Genomic DNA, 23,338 nt, shown 5'->3' with positions numbered 1-23,338 from the left:
CCCATAGGACTTAAGGCCTCTAGTCTCTAGTCTCGCTGAAGAAAAATATCTCGGGAGGCTGATTGAGGGGAGGCACCCCCTCTTATAGGGACACCTGTACTCCTATTGGCTGTAGGTGTGTGCATAATTTTGTCTCAGGCTGCTGCTGCTTTAGGGCAGAGGGTAAACCATTAGGAGCAGAGCTCCCCTATGGGGCTCCGCTCCACTCATAGAACTGGAGTTACACTCCGGTAACTAATCGTTTTGGCATGTGCGCTCTAGACAACAGTTTGCAGATGCAGTGAGGGTGGGCAATATAGGCTACATGATGAGATTATTATGGATAACAATGAGAATATTTATATTTGTTGAACGCCACCCTGTGAAATTCATCTTAACTTTTCATCTGTAGCCTAATAAACTGCTGCGTTCCTTAGTCATAGTGGGAGGACCACACAACATATTATCGTGTGACTCGATATGATGGTTATTATATCAATATTTGCGAATAAAGGCGTTTCCACCACCATTTCAAGATCCCACCATGTCAAACGAACAAATTATCTGTCAGCAGCAAATGCATTTATAAAATTGTATTGAAACTCCTGTTTCCATCACAGTTGTCTTGATATTATTTTATTCGGTATGACTTCACTCACATAAAAACTGTGGATGGAAACGTGGTTATTGACACTATTTCCCGAATTTAAATTTTTCTTAGTCAGTTGCTGTAGAGTAGAACCAAATAGGACAAAAATACCCAGGATTAGGCTGCTTTTACAGCACAAAACAGCAAATTGTAAATGCAGTTGCTAGTATCTGCTGCAAGGACTACTTTGTATAGAACTTTATGGGTTTATATACATCATTGAACTTTACTAATCTATCGGTTTTGCACAGATACGGTATTTTGGGCGCTTTCTATTGGTATAGCACAACCAAACATGTTCCTTCACATCCGTATTCCCGTTCACGAGATAAGAATGCGACTTTCAAATAATGTTGCATCGCACAACATTCAAGAGGCTCAAGTTCAAATGTGAAAACTGTTGCAAATTTGTCCCCAATGCATTGCCAGAGGTCGTGTAGGTTTTAAATGTGTTTTCAGTAGCAAACCACGCCCATTTTTGACGTCGTAGGCGCAATCAGCCAATCTCCGTTGGGAAGGCGGAGGCACCAACTTCACTGATTGGCTGGTTTGAAAATAACTGGACGCATGCTTTTCACAAATTAAATCCTCATATTTTGCTGCGACAAAGTTAAAGGACACTTACTTCTAGCTAAACGTGCAAGGTAAGTCATTGTTTTCTAAAAGCTACTTTATTACCTAGCAGTTTCATGTGAGTCACATACAAATAATCGAAGAGCAAGAACCTTATTTTGTAGCTAGCTTGAATATAGCTTTGTTAAACTGAGTTTATCCACCCGCATCTTTGGTTTAGCTAACGTGACTTGTTTACTAGTTAGATTGAGCAAGTTTTTGCTAGTTATCCACAATGATTGTAAATTGCCTAAGTAATACTTTTTTTAATTTGGCTTCAAAAACAAGAGCACGTTTTTAACCAAGTTAGCTAACTAGCTAGATAGAAAACAATGAATGGCACTGCAAACTTGCTCTAACTTTAACTTTCGTCTAACTTCTGTCTCAGGACATTAGCCATCTATCGTCATGGGATCCAGCGAGAGCAAGGTTGCTGTGGCCTCAACGCCCAAACCAGTCCCCAGCCAGCGTATTAGACATGATCGTCTCTCTCAGCTTGTCGACCCACGGTCTCCATCTGTAACCATTGACCGCACACCCATTCAGGTAACGTTTTTCATTTTCATTTTCATTTGGGCCAGCATTTTTATTTGAAAATGGTTTATTATTTAATAACTTGTAACTCATGCATTTGAATACTCTCGTATCATGTATAATTGTTCAATGTTTACTGTATCCGTATTGTATGTAGATTGTGTAAATTCCTGTCTGTTTTGGCTGTATATTTTGTCTGTTATTGGCAGCACCATTTCACCAAGTCTAATTTTGGTTCAACTGTACTTGGCGTATAGAGCCCCACGGTGGTGTCATAATACCCATAAAACCTAGCAGTCAAACAGGGAAATAGTTCCAATCGTTTTACCACAATTTTTTAAAACACTTAAAATAAGGGCTGTTTCATGTAGGCTTACCCTGGCGTGACGTTTTGATACCCTTGTAAATCTCTCTAGGACAAGGTGACTTATCAATATATTGGCCTGTATTTACCCCCCAAAATTAAATGCTAATGTGGCTATCATAAAGAACTACAAATTCCATGATGATCTGGAACAGACTGCTGAATCCAGGCAAAGGTAAGAATCTCTGGATTAACTATCTAATGTTAGCTAAATGTAGTAGGTAATGAATAAATTGGACACATTTCTGTACATGGACAATTCTGTGAACTGTCTTGTGCAAGTTTTACATTGACAGTGCCTGTTAGCAAAGGTGTGAGCTAGAGATGCTGTGCAGGAGTTTGCAGGGATTTGTAGTTTTGCATGATGTCTACTTTGACGCTAATTAGCATTTTAGAATCTGAGTAAATAGAGCCGGAAAATGGATGTTACCTTGTCCGAGATACATTTCCATGGTTATCAAAATGTCACGCCAAGGTAAGCTTACATGAAACACAGCCCTTATTTTAAGTGTTTCTAATATCCCCTATGGGGAAAAACAAATAGTGGAAAAACAATTGGAATCATTTTCCTGTTTGACCCCTAGGTTTTATGGGTATTATGACACCTCCACTGTGGGGCTCTATAAAAGTGATTCTGATTCACTTCCTGAATTGGTTGGACACCAACAATCAAGAGCGTCTGCTAAATGAAGAAAAAAAAAAAGAGAACATCAAATACACTTTTTTAAAATCTGTGCCAACATTACTAGATTGAACACTAAGATTACTAGAGACGATAGGGCAGAGAGACTCTACACATTAAGGCACTTACATTACATATAAAACAAAGAGAACAGTACATTATTACACCACAATGTACGTGTGTGTAGAGTGCTAGTGTTTGTATGCGTCTCTTCACAGTCCCCGCTGTTCCATAAGGTGTATATATATTGCTCAAAAAAATGAAGGGAACACTAAAATAACACATCCTAGATCTGAATGAATGAAATAATCTTATTAAATACTTTTTTCTTTACATAGTTGAATGTGCTGACAACAAAATCACACAAATTATCAATGAAATTTATCAACCCATGGAGGTCTGGATTTGGAGTCACCCTCAAAATTAAAGTGGAAAACCACACTACAGGCTGATCCAACTTTGATGTAATGTCCTTAAAACAAGTCAAAATGAGGCTCAGTAGTGTGTGTGGCCTCCACGTGCCTGTATGACCTCCCTACAACGCCTGGGCATGCTCCTGATGAGGTGGTGTTGTAGGGAGGTCATACAGGCACGTGGAGGCCACACACACTACTGAGCCTCATTTTGATCAACCACCATTTTTTCAAGAAATGTACTAAGGGCTGGTAACAGGCTGACTGGTTGGCTATTTGAGCCAGTAAAGGGGGCTTACTATTCTTAGGTAGCGGAATGACTTTTGCTTCCCTCCAGGCCCGAGGGCACACACTTTCTAGTAGGCTTAAATTGTAGATATGGAAAATAGGAGTGGCAATATCGTCCGGCTATTATCCTCAGTCATTTTCCATCCAAGTTGTCAGACCCCGGTGGCTTGTCATTGTTGATAGACAACAATAATTTTCACCTCTTCCACACTCACTTGACAGAATTCTAAAGTACAATGCTTGTCTTTCATAATTTAGGCAGATATACTTGGATGTGTAGTATCAGCATTTGTTGCTGGAACTAAGTGCCTAAGTCATGCCTAAGTTTGCTAATCTTGCCAATGGAAAAAATTATTAAAGTAGTTGGCAATATCAGTGGGTTTTGTGGTGAATGAGCCATCTAATTCAATGAATGATGGAGCGGAGTTTGCCTTTTGGCACAACATTTCATGTAAGGTGCTCCAAAGCTTTTTACTGTCATTTCTTAATCATTTATTTTTGTTTCATAATATAGTTTCTTCTTTTTGTTTAGTCACATGATTTCTCAATTTTCAGTACGTTTGTCAATCGGTTGTGCTGCCAGACCTATTTGCCATACCTTTTGCCTCATCCCTCTCAACCATACCATTTTTCAATTCCTCATCAATCCAAAGGGATTTCGGTTTTTAAACATTTTCTTAATGGGTGCATGCTTATTAGTAACTGGAATAAGCAATTTCATAAATGTCAAGTGCAGCATCTGGTTGTTCCTCATTACAAACCACAGACCAGCAAATATTCTTTACATCATCGACATAAGAATCACTACAAAACTTATTGTATGACCTCTTCTAAACAATATTAGGCCCAGCCTTTGGAACTTTGGTTTTCCTAGGCATGGCTATTATATTGTGATCACTACATCCGATGGATTTGGATACTGCTTTAAAGCAAATTTCTGCAGCATTAGTGAAGATGTGATCATTACATGTTGACGATTTAATTCCTGTGCTGTTTGTAACTACCCTGATAGGTTGACTCATAACCTGAACCAGGTTGCAGGCACTGGTTACAGTTTGAAGCTTTTTCTTGAGTGGGCAGCTTGATGAAAGCCAGTCAATATTTAAATCACCCAGAAAATATACCTGTCTGTTGATATCACATATATTGATATTGAATAAGCATTTCACACATATTGTCCAGAAACTGACTTTTAGCACTTGGTGGTCTATAGCAACTTCCCACAAGAATGCGCTTTAGATGAGGCAGATGAACCTGTAGCCATATTACTTCAACAGTATTTAACATTAGATCCTTTTTTAAGCTTTACAGGAATGTGGTTCTGAATATAGACCGCAACACATTGGCATTTCTGTCTTTTCAGTAGATTTTATAACCATGTATTGCTACCACCGTATCATCAAAGGTATTATCTAAGTGAGTTTCAGAAATAGTCAGAATATGAATGTCATCTGTTACTAGCAAGTTATTGACTTCATGAACCTTGTTTCTTAGGATTCATATGTAAATATGGGCTGTTTTTAGCACTTTTCTGGGATGCTTGATTGTTTTTAATGCTTTACTGGGAAGCTTATCAGAAGTAGACTTGCTCATGTTATTTATATTGGAGCTGCACACAGTGGACTTCCTACTACAGCACACCACCTCAGTGCTAACAGTATAACTCTGGTTCATAGGCACATGATTACTGCATACAACAGCTGTAGGATCAACAGAGGTGTTCAGAGCAGGGGGACATACATTTAAGCTACTTACATTGTCTGCCAACGCCCCTGGATAATGTACATTTGATGCAGCATTATGACAACTCAGCGACACAATGGTAGCGATTAACTGAGCTGGTCTTGGGTCATAAGTCATTGTCTCAACGCAGCCTTGAAATGCGTGAACAGATTCCAGGAGCCAAGATGATTTGGATGGACTCCATCATTCCTGTAGAGCATCTTCTGTTTCCAGAAGGTGTCGAAGTTATCTATAAAAGTGATTCCAAAAGAGCTACAGTAATCTTTTAGCCAGGTTTGTAATGCCAGTAGCCTGCTGAATCTTTCACACCTGCGGCCCAACGATGGTACCGGACCTGACATTATTGGCCTCTTTTTGGAATCTTTCAGTGCTAGAATCAGTTCTTTAAAATCAATTTTCAGAAGTTCCGAGCTAGCTATCCTGATGTCGTTTGACCCCTCGTGGACTACGACACCGTCAGCTCCCGGCATCGGTCGGAAGCAGCCTTGTAATGTCCTGTTCTCGTGCTCCAGGAAAGCACAGGGTTTTTGCTCCGGGAACCAAGATGTTTCTTACAATAGAGCTGCTGATGACAACAGCTGGTGCAATGGCTGAGGAGGTCCGGCCGTTCTTTTCGCCTTGGGTGGTTTCGGAAACCCCTCGAGGAACGAAGGGCGGTGGGGCCCGACTTGACCAGAGCCAGCTGTAGGATCCATCGTGGATGATGAATGGGCCGGCGTCTCAGGCAGCCTCACTGTTAGATGAGGGTGGTAGCTCTGAGGATCTGAGCCCGAGGTAGAAGCCACCGGAGAGGGAGCCAGAACAGAGGGCGAAGGCGTAGGTACCTCCGGATCCGATCTCGAATCGGAAGCCCCTTGGGAAGAAAGCGCCGGGATCTCTGGATCCAGGGCGGCAACGCTTTTTCTGGTCAAAGGAAAGGGCCTTCCACAACTGTTGCCACAAAGTTGGAAGCACAGAATCGTCTAGAATGTCATTGTATGCTGTAGCGTTAAGATTTCCGTTCGCTGGAACGAAGGGGCCTAGCCCCAACCATGAAAAACAGCCCCTGACCATTATTCCTCCTTCACAAAACTTTATAGTTGGCACTATGCATTGGGGCAGGTAGCGTTCTCCTGGCATCCGCCAAACCCAGATTCATCCGTCGGACTGCCAGATGGTAAAACGTGATTCATCACTGCAGAGAACGCGTTTCCACTACTCCAGAGTCCAATGGCGGGAACTTTACACCACTCCAACCAACACTTGTCATTGCGCATGGTGATCTTAGGCTTGTGTGCGGCTGCTCGGCCATGGAAACCCATGAGCTTGTGTGGCCTACGAATTTGTGGCTTAGCTGTTGTTGCTCCTAGATGTTTCCACTTCACAATAACATCTCTTACAGTTGACCGGGGAAGCTCTAGCAGGGCAGAAATTTGACGAACTAACTTGTTGGAAAGGTGTCATCCTATGACGGTGCCACGTTGAAAGTCACTGAGCTCTTCTGTAATGCCATTCCACTGCCAATGTTTGTCTATGGAGATTGCATGGCTGTGTGCTTGATTTTTATACACCTGTCAGCAACGGGTGTGGCTGAACTAGCCTAATCCACTAATTTGAAGGGGTGTCCACATACGTTTGTGTATATGTACAGTTGAAGTCGGAAGTTTACATACACCTTAGCCAAATACATATAAACTCTGTTTTTCACAATTCCTGACATTTAATCCTAGTAAAAATGCCCTTTCTTCGGCTTGCAAGCACCACCTTTTTCCTCCAAACATAACGATGGTCATTAAGGCCAAACAGTTATATTTTTGTTTCATCAGACCAGAGGACATTTCTCCAAAAACTACGATCTTTGTCCCCATGAGCAGTTGCAAACCGTAGTCTGGCTTTTTTATGGCGTTTTTGGAGCAGTGGCTTCTTCCTTGCTGAGCGGCCTTTCAGGTTATGTCGACATAGGACTTGTTTTACTGTGGATATAGATACCTTTGTACCTGTTTCCTCCAGCATCTTCACAAGGTCCTTTGCTGTTGTTCTGGGATTGATTTTGCACAAAAGTACGTTCATCTCGTCTCCTTCCTGAGCGGTATGATGGCTGCGTGGTCCCATAGTGTTTATACTTGCGTACTATTGTTTGTACAGATTAACGTGGTACCTTCAGGCGTTTGGAAATTGCTCCCAAGGATGAACCAGACTTGTGGAGGTCTACAAATTTTTTTCTGAGGTCTTTGCTGATTTCTTTTGATTTTCCCATGATGTCAAGCAAAGAGGCACTGAGTTTGAAGGTAGGCCTTGAATGGCAGCCACAGGTACACCTCCAATTGACTCCAATGATGTCAATTAGCCTATCAGAAGCTTCTAAAGCCATGACATCATTTTCTGGAATTTTCCAAGCTGTTTAAAGGCACAGTCAACTTAGTGTACGTAAACTTCTGACCCACTGGAATTGTGATACAGTGAATTATAAGTGAAATAATCTGTCTGGATTGTTTGAAAAATTACTTGTCATGCACAAAGTAACTGACTTGCCAAAACTATAGTTTGTTAACAAGAAATTTGTGGAGTGGTTAAAAAACTAGTTTTAATGACTTCAACCTAAGTGTATGTAAACTTCACTTCAACTGTATGTATGTTTAACAATAATGTATTGATGTTTTTCAGGTGGGTGGAACTGTCTCCTGTGTCCCAGTTGTGGTGGAGAGCGACTGCTCCATTCTAGCCAGCGACCCTCGGTCACCCTCAGTCGGCGTCACCCGCACCCCAATGAAGGACTCAATGAGAGGTAACTATCTTAACCAAGTGGCAAAGCTATCCAGTCAAGCACTGGAAGGATGCCTAGGGTTTATTTGGGTTTGGTTAGAATTATTTGATTTATTTTAACAGGGTCATGCTGAGACCAAGGTCTCTTTCACAGATGATCCCTGTATACACATCAGAATAACACCAACAGGGGGTGACAGAGCGACGGGGATGGCATCCAGTTTCTTTGACTGGATAAACAGCATTAAGGCGTCTGCATACTAGGTTTGATTTGTTCCTAGCCGAACTCGGCTAGGTTACGTGAACATCTGTGCCTCGCATACTCCCTTAAAAAATATTCACTGAAAAACTAGAAAAGGGTAATAGTATTGTTTGTCCCTTTTGAGTTGCCGTAGCTAGTATAAACTTCCTCAATAGTCAGAATTCATCTAAGAACTCAAATCTGTAAAAATTTTACATCTAACTAAGATGTTTGGTGCAGTATTTCTCAAGGACAAAATGTGCATGAAAAGAGTAATCTCTTGTTGAATGACAACAAACACTTCATTGAAGAATCCATACTGTTGACCAATCACTGACGAAGGGGTGTAGACTTCGGCTACCGAACTTCGGCTTGCCTCAATAATTTTTTGTGTGCGCACGAACAGCTGAAGAAACACTTGCCCACTACCAAACTTCAAACTTTCGTGATAATATATGCACAAACTGTTTCGGATGGGAAGCATGCGGACGCCTTTAGATCCAGGGGTGGGCATCAAATTTAGGCTCGACAGCTTTGGAAATTCAACGGAGGGCTGTCTTGAATGGGCTCGCTGGTCAGATATGTAGTTTGCCCACCCCCTAACGTAGCAGGCGTAGAAGCCTGAAACTAGATTTCCCCCCCTACTTACTGGTCTTGACGAGAATGATTTTTTTGGGGGGGGGATGTTCTCTTCAGTTCAATCCAATCCAGTAAATGTGGAGGAGTTAAGATGGAGTGTCGCCTTGTCCAAAGTGGAAGTCTCTTTCCATTTCACCTGAAAACCGGAACATTGTTATTGGGGACTCTGCAGAGGCTACCCCTGCCCTAAACTGTAGATGCAGCATTGCCTGTTTTATTTTAAACTTTTGACTTTGTTTTATTTGTTCCTCCAGTGACAGTTGGCTCCTTCGCCCGTCGCCTCGGCATGCTCCTCCACGGTGACTCTGTAGAAATAGTTGCCCCTGCGCCCTTTAACACGTTTCCCAACCTCAACGTGGAGGAGTCGGCAGTGGTGGAGGGAGAGTTAGCTCCAGTGAGCCCCTTCTCTCCCCTCAGCCATCACAGGTCTCCGGTGACATGATCCGGCCCTCTCCCCAGAGCGTGACTAGTCATACGCTTCTCATCCAGAGCCCCTTCGTTCTCGTGGGGGAGGCCCAGATAGAAGTCGAGGCCGATTTCACTCTGGAGGAAGCCGACGAGGCCAAGGAGTCTTCACTACACAAGCGCCTGAGTATGAGCTTGATCACCTGCCACGACGGCATCGCCCCATCCCAGACCTTGGCCGAGGTGCACCACGAAAGCCCTGAGTCTCCTCTCCCTGACAACACTGCTGCTGAACTCCACAAGAACGAACCTGACCACGCGTATGCCCTTCCCTCAATCACCTCTGACCCCGCACAACCTCTGACCCCAATGGCTGAACCATCCATCCCCACCGTTACCGAGTTAACTGAAGTCACTGTTGCTACGGAGATGCCCAAAGCGGAGGAGAAAGTGGAGGTCCCAACACCAGTGGAGGAGCCAGTGATGCCTGTCACGCAAGAGTCTCCTGTTGTACCATCCCCCACAACCACTGGCCCAAGCCCCAGTGTGAGCCAGCAGCAGCCCAAAGCCACTGGGATCCGCTGCCCCACCTTCGACACCAAGAGCCCCAGTCAAGTGGTGTTCAAGCCCCAGTGGCTAGGGAAGGGCTTCGGGCCGACAGGGGTGAGGGCCAGAGGGAGAGGAGGCAAGGGGGGCTCGTCCTTTTCACCACGCTCCGTCCAGGTTGGAAACAAGAACACAGCCAATGAGAACAAGGGGCAGTCGGTCAAACAGAAGCAGAGAGGTGCGTGGGTGTTTTTGTTGTCTTTATAATCTTTAGCTAACTTGTGTGTGATTTTTTTTTATTTATTTTTTTTATTATTTTTTAAAAACACTTTCTCTCCTCTCCCGTGTGGCAGACAAGGCACTCGTGGCTGAAGGCCGCTCCCCTCTGCAGATGCTCAAGGAGACCAACTCCCCCCGGGAGCAAGCTACACAGGTATATAGATGGTGTACACTAGGGCTGTGACAGTCATGGAATTTCAGATTATGGTTATTGGTCAGCCAAATGACCGCGGTCTCCGTTATAACCGTTAGAATAACTGTATATTTTTTCGCAGTAGCAGTGTGGGAGTCCCCATTCATGTCAGTGATGGCATAATGGTTGGACTGGCGGCCGTTGTGAGGTTGTCACTATCTGGGCAAGCGCTAAAGCCGTAAACCCTGTCTATTTCAGAAATGTCTCTTCAAATCTGATTTTAAACCCAACCTTAACCACACTGCTTACCTTAAACCTAAACTTTAATTAAGACCGAAAAGTTAAATTTTGTTTTCATACATTTTAGCAATTTGGACTTTGCTGCTGGCCCACCTAGTGGGAACCCCATTGCAAGTGTACCCATCGATATGTGCTGTGATTTGTTGATTCAACTCAACATCCAATTAACATCATTTGAATGATCATTCTACATTACCATGGAAATTATTGCATCACAATACCAGGGAGTCATTGCGCGTTTACCAATCGGTTTACCAGTCAAGTTGCCGGGGTTAGAGGTTTCAAGCCCGTTCTATTCATTCTATTTCTATGTGTGCTACAAGACCTTGCCTGTTTCAGCAAGGAGCAACAACGTTTAATCACGTTGTAAAGAGTCCATGTTAATGCAGAAACTGCCTCAACTGCACGACTTCCCGGCAGTCCCGTCTTCAGTCGGCTGTTCGTCCCACAATAATACAAATAAATAAATGGTTTTTGAAGAGAAACTTTATTTTATTTTCATGACTGTCTTCATCCATAACGGTCGGTTATACGGTAATTGTGCCAGCCCTAACGTACACATGTACTTGCATCGATATCTCACTCTTGCCCTCTCATTCTTTCATGTCTGCACACTCTAATGCCTGGGTAAGGAACAGGATTGATCTATTTGGTGGGTCAGAGGAAAATGAACAATCACAAAAGTTTAAACCTCTGGTCTAACTGAATGGTTCTGTGTCTCTTCCCTCTCTACCCCTCAGATGAAGCTGAAGGTGTCCACCCCAGACAGACAGAGGCTGGGTCAGATGGACCGGAGAGTCCTGACTGTGTCCCTGGACAAGGAGAACCGATAGACTGACGTGGCATAAGAACATGCACAAACACTAACTGACCAGTGTACAGAATCTTGCCATTTTTCTATATCTTTCTAAAAAAACAAGCCTTTTTTAAAAGTGTACAGCCTTTTTTAACTGACTTTTTCCAAACTGCTAACAAATTATAATTTGTGTACATTATGTTTTTGGAAGTGCCATCGATACGATTTGTCTGACAGTTTTTTCTTTGCATTTATTTCAAACGTCCATATCAGTGTTTTTGCTATCCTGTCCTTTTTATGTAAATAAATAAATAACATTTGCTTTCAATCGGAATCCGTTTTTATGCTCTTAACTGGAATACGCCTTTGGGCGGGGGCGGGGTGGGGGCAGAAAGCATCAAGAAGTTTGAAGCAGGATTACATGTTTATTAGAGTCTTAAGGTATGGCTTTACTTAGCGCCTTAAGTGTGAGAAGCGCTTTACATATTAAATACATTATTTACTATATGCACAGTCTGTTTCTGATGGTAAAGAAAGGCTGTCCAAATGGTCAAGTGTGTGTGATGCGATTTAAAATAAAAAATACACCTTGTCACTGCAAATTGAGTTATTGTGCTGTACAGAGTTGCTACTATGTTTTGCTCGCACGACAGTGGTAAAACAACCCACGTGTAGCCATTACTGTCACTTAGATATACACAACCATGCAAGGTTTAAACTCGTCCTCTATGACCAATGTGAAATATTATAGTCTTGTGCTGTTGGATTTTTTATTTATTTTTTCAGTGCTCCGTGAACCATAAGATCTATTATATCATCCCATCTGTCCATCCAATGGTTTACTGGGAGCACTTATGCCTTTTTGTGACTAGCCATCGGGAAGTAGGCCAAAAGATTAGGCCCCAACTCATGGTAAACATATCCTATTAAAAACGTACATACGTAAACTTTCAGAGACACTAATGTAGAAATCTGCAGGCTAAACAATTTATTCTAATAGAAAAACAAACAAAGCTAACGAGGGAATTATAACCAACACACAAACATCCGCTTGAAACAAATTCATGCTTACGTATTCATCCTCTGACAAACATTTTAACTCTCCTCAAATATAAAAGCATGTAACAACCTAGTTATTGTAAACCTACAGTCTATCAGTGGTAATTTATTTTGTGCTCTTTTATCCTGTTATTTCATCCATATCTCTACTGTTTCCATTTGGCATCTGCTCTTATGACGTCCTTTCAAATGCTGGAAAAATATTCATATAATGCTAGAATTCAGTTTGAACCTTGACATAAAATCAATCATTCATTGATACAACGATCATGTTTTTCTACAAAAGTCCCCCCCAACTCAAAACGTGAGAGAGAAGTAGGTAGGGACGACAGACTTTCTCGTCACAATCCTGCTCTCAAATCGAATAATAAACAATAAATACCCTCTTTCACCCATGGCTTCCTAGTCTCCCCCCCATCCCCCTCTTGAATCTACCAGGTTTTCATTATATTTTTCCTCTATCCCCTCTCCTTTTCTTAGTCTTTCGTTCTGTCTGTTCTCTAGAAGACTGGCTCAGTTCCATATCTTCAGGAAGCTGTCCCAGGATCCTGTGCAGCATGCCATTCCGTCCGAGGATACTCCGATGCAGCTCACCCTGTTGTCATGACCAGCCAGCACTCCTGAGCCATGAAGAGAATTACGTCAGTATAGAATGTATGCAAATATTATGTTTGTCTACAATGCATCCACATGTTCTCTCCCTCGCTTTCTCCCTTTGTCCCACTCACATTCTCCTTCTTTCTCCTCTCACCATCCCCTCTACTTATCCACACTGTCTCCCTCTCTTTCTGCCTCCAGCCCCTCTAGTCACCCTCTTTCTCTCCTCTCTCTCCCCCTCCGTACTCACCCACACTCTCTTTACCTCCCTTTCGCTCTCCCTCCGTACTCACCCACTCTCTCGGCTTTAAGCATGTCCCAGATGTTGACGTTGAAGTCATCGTATCCGGCCAGTAGAAGGCGGCCGGAGAGGGACGGGGCGAGGGAGGTCACCCCACACATGATGCCCGAGTCCTGGTAGGTGACGAGCTCCTGGTCTGCCCTCAGGTCGTACAGCTTACAGGTGGCATCGTCTGAGCCCGTTATAACCGCATTACCATTGGGGAAGAACTGGGCAGAGTGGAGAGGACAGAGGAGGTGGTCAGAGCAGTGGTCTCTCTAACTGTGGTTCTGGAGAGCTACAGAGCGGGCATAGGATTTTGTTTACCTCATTAAACAAATCAACTGTTTGAGCAAACAGTTGCATTCATTAATTTTTTATACTATGTTTTGATATGGATTTTTTAAAAGCTTCAATTTGTAAAAACTTGGAAGTTTTTGTTTGTCCACGTGAACTGCCGGGTGCAATGCATCTGACTATTCAGAATACTAAACTATTAATAAACGATAGAATAAATGCTGGGGGTCCTCTGTCCTCACCCCAATGGCATTAATGTCACTCTCGTGGCCGCTGAACGTCTGTCTGCAGGTGGCTTCCCTGATGTCCCACAGTTTGGCCGTGAAGTCACACGCCCCCGAGATGAACATCTTGAAGTCGGGGGACACGGCCAGGGACATGCAGTCACCCAAGTGGCCCGCGAAGATGGTCTTCTCTGTCCCTGTCTCAATGTCCCATAGAACACTAACGTTTGGAGGGAGGGAGGAGGAGGAGAGGATGGATATAGAGGGGGGTAAAGAAGACAGCAGGGACATGGTCAAAAAAGAGAAGGTTGCGAAAGAAGGGAGAATGTTTAGGACACCATTGCAGAAAGACAATAGATAAGACTATGCGTATCCAATGAATGGTACAGGATAAGCCATAGAATTAGAATGATATGGTAGCATTAACAGATTGGACTGATCTCTGGTCAGTCATTGTAACCCCTTATTGCACACCAGACTCATAGAGACTCCATCTCTATGATCTTACCAGGTACAGTCGCCAGAGCTGGTGATGATCTCACTGTCGCTAAGGAAACGACAGCAGGACAGGTAACCTGGGCAACAAGAGAGAACACCATCAGAGCCACATAACACAGGAATGAGAGATTGCTGTATTGGATAGACTATATAAATACCACCTTGTATGTTCTTACTTTGAGTTTGATCGAAATGACTCATCGCTAAACGCGTTGCCAGTGATGCTGTCTTAATGAATGCAAATAGTGGGGTACCTGTGTGTGCGGCCAGCTCACGCATGACCTTGACGTTGCCGTCCTTGCCCTTAAGGTTGTAGATAGAGCACATGTTGTCCAGACCGCCACACGCCACCATGTTCCCTGAGGGCGCGTAGGCACACGTCATCACCCAAGACGACTTCAGAGGGATGGCGTTCACCTGAGCAGACAAGGACAGTGATTCCTCACGTGAACCAGTGTGTGTATGTGTACGTGCCTGTGTGTGAACGCGCATGTGTCAATGTGAGCACCTATATGAGCACTTGGGAGCACTTGATATTACAGTATATTGTCATTACATGCCGTATTCATGCAAAAACACTGTCCCATGACTAAAACTCCCCAGACCCAGACTGTAAACACAGACGCGGCCCGCCATACCTTGTTGGTGGTCAAGGTGTCCCACACTATGAGCTTTCCATCTTGAGAGGCACTGACACAAAACCTGGTAGAGAGAACAAGACAGGTGTAGAGACAGAGAAACAGAAACAGAGACCAGAGACAGAAACAGAGAGACAGACAGAGCGAGACAGACAGAGAAGGTGAGAGACAGAGTACACTAAAAGATCCAAGGACCTGCAGCGGCTCAAGATAAATAGACCGATAGATAGATAATAGATACAGAGACTCTTTTGTCCCAATGGCAATCCGTCTTTACTATGACTGAGCTAAAAAGCCATGACATGGTAATTGACTAATACTACTCCACTTTATTTCTATTAACGGGTGTTTCCAGCACAAATGATGATGGGGATGTTGATGCTGATGATGATGCTGGTGATGATAATGATGATATTGTGTATCATGTATTTATATATATCTAGCCACTATGGAGGAGTATGTGTGAATATGTTGTCTGTTAAGTGTGCACAGTTGCCAAATTAATTCCCCCTTGAGGGACAATAAAGTTGTATTGGATTGTATTGTATTGGACAGTGAGAGGCATTGTTACAGAACCTCTTAGCCCAGGACTAGTTCAGTTAGTAAAAGCTATCTCTAGACCCACCAAATGTAGGATACCCTAAGTATTGTAAACACAAGACAAGCTCATAAGTTACTAACTTGCTACAACTGAGAAAGAGATGAGATTAAATGAAATGAGAAAATAGGGAGAGAGAATGAGAAGGAGAGAGGACAAAATGAAAGAAGAAAGGGTAAAAGGTGGGTTAGTGCACATTCAAGTTATAGTATCAGCAATAATTGACTGATTCAGGGATAATGTTGGTTTAAAGTGTTGCCAGACAGTCAGTCAAGTGTTTCCTGGTTCCACTAATTCATCCAATTAAAACCAGCTATGGGATTGCAACGCCAATCCAATTAACCAATAAACACAGAGCACCACATGACACCAGTTTTAAACTATAGCAGTATTTGTAACAGCAATCTGTTTGAATGAATGGATGAGCAGATGAAAATATAGATTACATAATGACTAATGATAGAACTAACAGAAATTATTGAACAAACAAATTAATACTTGAATGAATACTTGAACGACTCAACAAGCAATTCTCAGGAAAAGAGTGCAGGCTAGAAGTGTGTGAAGGGTCATTGTCTACTTTGAGCTAGTGGTCCAGTGTTTGTATGCGTGCCTGTGTGTACGTATGTGTGCCTGTTTGTATGTGTGTTCGTGTGTATGGTGTATGTGTGTTTACTTGGTGTCAGTGCCCCAGTGCATGGCATAGATCTTGGCCAGGTGACCCCTCAGCGTCTTCCTGGTCTTCAGCTGGACACGCCCCACCAGCGCCGTCCCGGCAACCGCCTCCTGCAGGGTGGTGTCCTGCACTACCTTTCGGGCCTCCTGTAGAGGGATGGTTGTGTATGGTCAAGTTATGGTCATAATACAGTTGAAGTCGGAAGTTTACATACACCTTAGCCAAATACATTTAAACTCTGTTTTTCACAATTCCTGACATTTAATCCTAGTAAAAATTCCCTGTTTTAGGTCAGTTAGGATCACCACTTTGTGAAATGTCAGAATAATAATAGAGAGAATTATTTATTTCAGCTTTTATTTCTTCCATCACATTCCCAGTGGGTCAGAAGTTTACATACACTCAATTAGTATTTGGTAGCATTGTTTAACTTGGGTCAAACGTTTCGGGTAGCCTTCCACAAGCTTCCCACAATAAGTTGGGTGCATTTTGGCCCATTCCTCCTGACAGAGCTGGTGTAACTGAGTCAGGTTTGTAGGCCTCCTTGCTCGCACACGCTTTTTCAGTTCTGCCCACACATTTTCTATAGGATTGAGGTCAGGGCTTTGTGATGGCCACTCCAATACCTTGACTTTGTTGTCCTTAAGCCATTTTGCCACAACTTTGGAAGTATGCTTGGGGTCATTGTCCATTTGGAAGACCCATTTGCGACCAAGCTTTAACTTCCTGACTGATGTCTTGAGATGTTGCTTCAATTTATCCACATAATTTTCCTTCCTCATGATGCCATCTATTTTGTGAAGTGCACCAGTCCCTCCTGCAGCAAAGCACCCCCACAGCATGATGCTGCCACCTCCGTGCTTCACGGTTGGGATGGTGTCCTTCGGCATGCAAGCAACCCCCTTTTTCCTCCAAACATAACGATGTTCATTATGGCCAAACAGTTCTATTTTTGTTTCATCAGACCAGAGGACATTCTCCAAAAAGTACGATCTTTGTCCCCATGTGCAGTTGCAAACCGTAGTCTGGCTTATTTATGGCGGTTTTGGAGCAGTGGCTTCTTCCTTGCTGAGCGGCCTTTCAGGTTATGTCGATATAGGACTCGTTTTACTGTGAATATAGATACTTTTGTACCTGTTTCCTCCAGCATCTTCACAAGGTCCTTTGCTGTTGTTCTGGGATTGATTTGCACTTTTCGCACCAAAGTACATTCATCTCTAGGAGACAGAACGCGTCTCCTTCCTGAGCGGTATGACGGCTGCGTGGTCCCATGGTGTTTATACTTGCGTACTATTGTTTGTACAGATGAACGTGATGCCTTCAGGCGTTTGGAAATTGCTCCCAAGGATGAACCAGACTTACTTGTGTCATGTACAAAGTAGATGTCCTAACCGACTTGCCAAAACGATAGTTTGTTAACAAGAAATTGTGGCGTGGTTGAAAAACAAGTTTTAATGACTCCAACCTAAGTGTATGTAAACTTCCGACTTCAACTGTAACTATGGTCCACTTAACTAAAAACCACTGTCATAACTATTGTAATTTTCAAGGTATGCTACTGCTGCTGCAACCTGGTCTCAGAAGAAAACGTATTACATTTTACTAATCTGCTGTTTACACCTACTCCTTCTGCTATTGGACGAACAGAGCGGTCAGGGGTGGGGATGTATGGTCATAACTGTCGTCATAGATATGACTATGACTGTGGTGTTATGAACACCTTTACACCTTACTGTCCAGAGAATCAGAACAGTTAGGATTTTATATTATTGTATAAAAAACATATAGAAATATGAAAAACAACAGTAGCTAAAGTAAAAGCACAAAAACACAAACAAAGATCCATATTCCTATTACCATATATATTAGACATTATTTGTAATCTGGCAAGAAGTTCCAGGACTTCACTGCCCTGAGGTAAAAGCTATTTTGCCCAGTTCTAATTTGGGTTTTGGTGGTCTATAGGTGGCCTTTGGTGGTCTATAGGATGAGGATTCTTGTTCAGTTTATGGTTGATGATCATGGTAAAATGTTCAGCAAAAGGCAAATAGTTGAATAAAGTACTAGCATATGAGATCCAAAGAACACAGGCAGGTGTTATATTCACACTAGTGATTGATTATTGCCTAGCGGTTAGAGAGGAGACCCAGCAGCATCCGGAGGGCTGCCAGTTCGAATCCCGGGTCTGACGGGAAAAATTAGGTGGGAAGTGAGCTAGCAAATAGAGGGTTGCTGGTATCAAATCCTAAATGCCATTGCCTGCCGTTGTGCCCTTGAGCAAAGCTCTTAACCCCCACAACAACAGCTCCCCGGGTGCCCAGTGTGGCAGCCCCCCGCACCTCTCCAAAACCTGTATATGTACTGTATGTATGTGTACTGTATGTGTGTCTTTGGGAGGGGTTGGGTTAAAAGTGGACGTCAAAATTCGGTTGGACCTTGTGTGCAATTGACCAATAATGTGATCTTAATCTTAATTATTGATTGATAACTGACAGTGATCTGATCTTTGAGGTTGTCCGCCTCCTTTCGCAGCGCCTCCATTTCGCCCATGGCAACGGTTGGTAGGCGTTGTCACCGATGGAGACAGGAAGTGAAATCAGGTGAGCAGATGTAATCCTGGGGAAGAGAGGGAAAAAATAGAAAATTGTATCTTATCAGTTCATTATCCACTCTTCTCACTGTAATGTCAATGTCTGTTACCTGTGTACAGCAACACGTTAGATATTTATGCATGTTACCAGCTTTTTAGATCAAGGTTTACCCTCTCTTTTTTTTTTGTTTAGCTACTGTTTTGCAATTCAAACCTCCCTCAACTACTTTGCAAACCCTCACAAACACAGGCACACACACACCACACACACACACACACACACACAAACACTCACAAACCCACACCCATAGTCAAACAAGCTCACTTGCACAGATATGCATATGCACACACCACATGTACGAAAACACACATACAAGCGTGCAACTATATTAACTAGTTAATATGGCACATACTGCATATACATGAACATACTTTCCCACCCTGATTGTAAACTCAAACCAGTATGGTGTGTCATCTTAATACTAACACTTTTCTTGTTTGATATCTCTCTTCATGCTTATACTGAGGTAAACAAACACAGTATTTACTCTGCCCTTTTCTAACTCAATATACTTTAGTGCCATATACTTTGAAAGCTTTCCAATCTTATGTCAGCCCTGAAAGCACCTATATTTTTGTGATTCCAGTGATATCACATCACAACGCTCTAATGATGCAATTAATAATGTTGACTGAATCAGTGAGGACTGAATAGTTTTTTCAATGACCAAAATAAGGTTAGGCCTACTATACAGTAAAGACAAAAAGTATGGATCAACTATCTAAAGTATCTCTGTCACATTATCAAATTAGGAACTTTTAGACTGGCAATGGCATCAGACTATTTTCTATGAAATCAGAAGATAACCCTTACTTTAAAACACATAACATAACATTTCATGTAACATCCACACATCTAATATCATATTTGCATAATATTTGTGACAGATTAAATTATTCGGATCTTACTCTCTTACCTTGAAAACTACCTGGAGAAGAATAGCCGATATCCCTGGCTTTGATCGTGTTTCTTTGCTGCAATCTCTCTCTCTCTCTATTTGTCTAAAGTGCCTCTGTCAAATCTCATGACCAAATTCATTTGCCTCTCATTTGTTTGAGTAGAAAGGGAGAGAGAGAAGGAGGCAGTGACTCGGAGAGAGAAAGATATTCACTTTCTATTGTTCCTTGCTGTTCCCATCTGTCTAGTACTGTAGGCTACATGCATGTATGAAAACACTGTAAATCGTACATGTCTAAATATAGAAATGCCTAAAACAATTAACCCAAAGGCGATTGCATCCATCTCTTGCGCGCTCATAGGTGTCCTGCTCCCTCACCTAAAGGGAGTAGTATCCACAATGGTCACCTTATCTAGCCTTCATCTGATTTAGGCCATATATTTGGTTCCCTGAGAAAATTACTTTTATAAATAGTACTAACCCAATAAAACGAGACCGTTTTTGAAAGTGTTTCAACTGTGCTATTGCCCTTTGCTGCCATCCTGTCCCTGAGACCCTGGCCTGCCATTGTTGCATGTGATTAAATGGCTGCTATAGGTTGTCGCAGAGTGAAGTACATTAACACAAGAGAGAGAGAGAGAGAGAGAGAGAGAGAGAGAGAGAGAGAGAGAGAGAGAGCTGTGTGTAGAGGCGACGCAGGAGAGAGTGAGTTTAAATCCTAGTGGCTGAGATTTTAAGGGAAGCCTTTTGAATCAAATCTGCTGTCATCCGATTACTGACTGCTCTTTGCATCTGGATAAGAGATGGAGAGAGGGAGGGGTGTGATGGAGAGATGAGAGAGAGAGATAGAGAGGGAGGGGGAAACTGGTGGTGGTGGATGAGAGGGAGGGAGAAGGGAGATAATGGGTGGTTAAAATCTAAGATAGGGTGAGATGGGTGATTTCTGTAGGATGAGGATTCTTGTTCAGTTTATGGTTGATGATCGTGGTAAAATGTTCAGCAAAAGGCAAATAGTTGAATAAAGTACTAGTATATGAGATCCAAAGAACACAGGCAGGTGTTATATTCACACTAGTGATTGATTATTGCCTAGCGGTTAGAGAGGAGACCCAGCAGCATCCGGAGGGCTGCCAGTTCGAATCCCGGGTCTGACGGGAAAAATTGGGTAGGAAGTGAGCTATTGACCAATAATGTGATCTTAATCTTAATTATTGATTGATAACTGACAGTGATCTGATCTTTGAGGTTGTCCGCCTCCTTTCGATGGGTGATTTCTGTATGAAATGGACAATGAACTTGAACGTGAGCTAGTGATTGTAGGAATGAGATCTTGTTTTCTCACTGTAAATGTTTCACCTTTTCACTATTGACACACCATTAGTATTGTTTCATATACTATTAGGCAGATTGAAAAATGTGTCTATTAACCTATACTACAGTAATAGCCATATCATTTATTTACATAATTAACGGTGACCGGTGGCTAAACCTTTATTTAGCACTAAAACAGACCTTTCTCAGAATGGGACTGAAGAACTGTTTCCAATTTGTACCAAGACACTTTAGTTTTGATTTAATGATGACGCCTTGAACTGTATTTCCGTGCTATGAAAGAGTCTAACACAAAGTACCAAGTTTCAGCACCTATGCCAGCTAGACACCCACAACACTAGTGATACCACTGGCAGAGAATCAAATGCATTCCAAAATGGATGTATCAGAGGAAATCAAGGAACAATGCTCTTAAAAAACAAACACTTAAACAAATGATGTGATCATTCAAATGTACTGCGTTTAAACAGGCAGCCCAATTCTGATTTTTTTTCTCCCACTAATCCAATCACATCAGCTCTGAAAAAGAGCTGAGGTGAAAAGATCTAATGTTATTGGTCAAAAGACCAATTAGTGGAAAGAAATATGAGAATTGGGCTGCCTGTGTAAAAGCAGCCATGGTGTCAGCAGTCTGTCAATGGGAAAAATCCACTTAGAAGATTAAATGAATGTTATCCTTCAAGATTATCGGTAAGCAGAGTAGCGCAGTAGTAGTGCAATAGCAATATTACATGCATTATAATATATAAATCCTATGTAAATCCTTGTTATGATATAACGTAAAACATTCAATAATTATATTCGATCCAAGTTAATGGTGTTTTTCCATGTAATCTCAAAGGAATCGAGCATGCTGCCATGCTTTCATGCTTCTTAAATTAAATTCCCTACCATGTTGTAGAGAAAAATTGTGATTGATATATTTTACAGTATTGATAAACGTTAGAGATAAATGTATTGTTATTTGTCGCCATTAAATGGCACCCTCGTCATAGTGCTATCAAATTAAAATTGATACTTATCCCCCAGACCCACTCACTTTGATTATATGACAAAATCAGGACACACTCAATCCAGAACTAAAAGTACTTCTACACTCCCCAAACTAATCTGGCAGCAGCAGGCAGCTGGTAGCCTAGCACGTAGCCCTTTCCTGTAGTCTATGACCAAAAGCGCCCTCTTTGGCCTCATGGGTGGAATGTTATTCATATTATTCATAATTTCATCTAATAATTATTTTTAAAAACCTGACTAAAATCCTGTTTTTTATGTCAAACAGCTTTGTTATATGTCAGTCTTCTGTGATGTATATAAAGTGTAATATTGGGATGCAAACTAAAAATGGCATACATTTCAACTCTATATCTGACATGGTACAGGTTTCTTCTTTTTCTTAAAGCCCATAACCGTGTGTGAGGTGTATACTTTTGTTTCAAAGTAGATTTTTTAGGACTACCAAAATCACTCTGTGTGACCCTGATTTAGCCCACTGCAGTAAAAGGTTAAGAGCATTGGTCCAGTAACCGAAAGGTCACTGCTTTGAATCACCGAGCCGAATAGATAAAACATTTGTTGATGTGCCCTTGAGCAAGGCACTTAACCCCAATTGCTCCTGTAAGTCGCTCTGGATAAGTGTGTCTGCTAAATGACTAAAATGTACAAATCTATTTCAACCAAGAGCTCCATACAGCACTACTGTGACCAGAGGGTTTTCACTTACACATCTATTCACATATCCAATCAAAACTATTAAACAAAGAAAACAACAATTGAGGTTTAAAAGAAAAAGGTATGGCTGTCCACTCACCAAATAAGGACGTTCTCCAGTGGGTTTGTTAACCTGTTCTCACTTTTCAGGGTCCCTCTGTTTTGTTGTCATATGTTCACCCCTCTTCTGTTATTAGACTTTCAGTATTTTATTCAGTTTTCCTGTCCCACACAAAATTGATATTCCACTCTCTTGCACTCTCTCTCTCTCGCTCTGCTCTGTCTCTCTCTCTCTCTCTCTCTCTCTCTCTCTCTCTCTCTCTCTCTCTCTCTCTCTCTCACTCTCACTCACACGCTCTCTCCTGTGGGGACAGATGAGGATTGGAGCGGATGAAGAGAGATCAGGGATGAGGGGATAAACCCAGCGATGGACAGAGAGAGAGAGGGTGGGGGGAGGAGGTGAGAGAGGGAGACAGAAAGGGAGAGACAGAGAGAGAAAGAGAAACAGAGAGAGAGAGAGAGAGAGAGAGAGAGAGAG

General features: G+C 42.3%; 2 protein-coding genes across 4 annotated transcripts; one reads left to right on the top strand and one right to left on the bottom strand.

Moving 5' to 3' along the window:
* Nucleotides 1-1,183: 1,183 nt before the first annotated feature.
* On the top strand, nt 1,184-11,673 carry cdca3 (cell division cycle associated 3). The gene is given in 7 exon segments (XM_045217737.1): nt 1,184-1,272; nt 1,629-1,786; nt 7,908-8,028; nt 9,141-9,235; nt 9,238-10,075; nt 10,191-10,270; nt 11,290-11,673. Coding segments are annotated over 6 exon segments (1,365 nt in total). The 5' UTR covers nt 1,184-1,272; nt 1,629-1,648; the 3' UTR covers nt 11,383-11,673.
* A 313-nt stretch (nt 11,674-11,986) lies between these two features.
* gnb3a (guanine nucleotide binding protein (G protein), beta polypeptide 3a) lies at nt 11,987-23,130 on the bottom strand. Of its 3 annotated transcripts, XM_041875941.2 has the most exons (10): nt 22,901-23,130; nt 18,706-18,828; nt 16,213-16,358; nt 15,620-15,628; nt 14,939-15,002; nt 14,555-14,717; nt 14,311-14,377; nt 13,821-14,022; nt 13,295-13,511; nt 11,987-13,024 (listed from the first exon to the last, which is right to left on the bottom strand). In XM_041875941.2, the coding sequence occupies exons 2-10, from the start codon at nt 18,760-18,762 to the stop codon at nt 12,918-12,920; spliced, it is 1,032 nt and encodes a 343-aa protein (XP_041731875.1). In that variant the 5' UTR covers nt 18,763-18,828; nt 22,901-23,130; the 3' UTR covers nt 11,987-12,917. The 3 variants fall into 3 exon arrangements, with proteins under 3 accessions (XP_041731875.1, XP_045073670.1, XP_045073671.1); XM_045217735.1 differs by lacking the exon at nt 15,620-15,628; XM_045217736.1 differs by lacking the exons at nt 18,706-18,828; nt 22,901-23,130 and adding an exon at nt 20,989-21,030.
* Nucleotides 23,131-23,338: the final 208 nt, after the last annotated feature.

This window comes from Coregonus clupeaformis, unplaced genomic scaffold (assembly GCF_020615455.1).
Source record: "Coregonus clupeaformis isolate EN_2021a unplaced genomic scaffold, ASM2061545v1 scaf1211, whole genome shotgun sequence".
Lineage (NCBI taxonomy): Eukaryota > Metazoa > Chordata > Actinopteri > Salmoniformes > Salmonidae > Coregonus > Coregonus clupeaformis.
The sequence above is the reverse complement of the archived record's forward strand: the minus strand, read 5'-3'. Positions and strand labels throughout refer to the sequence as shown.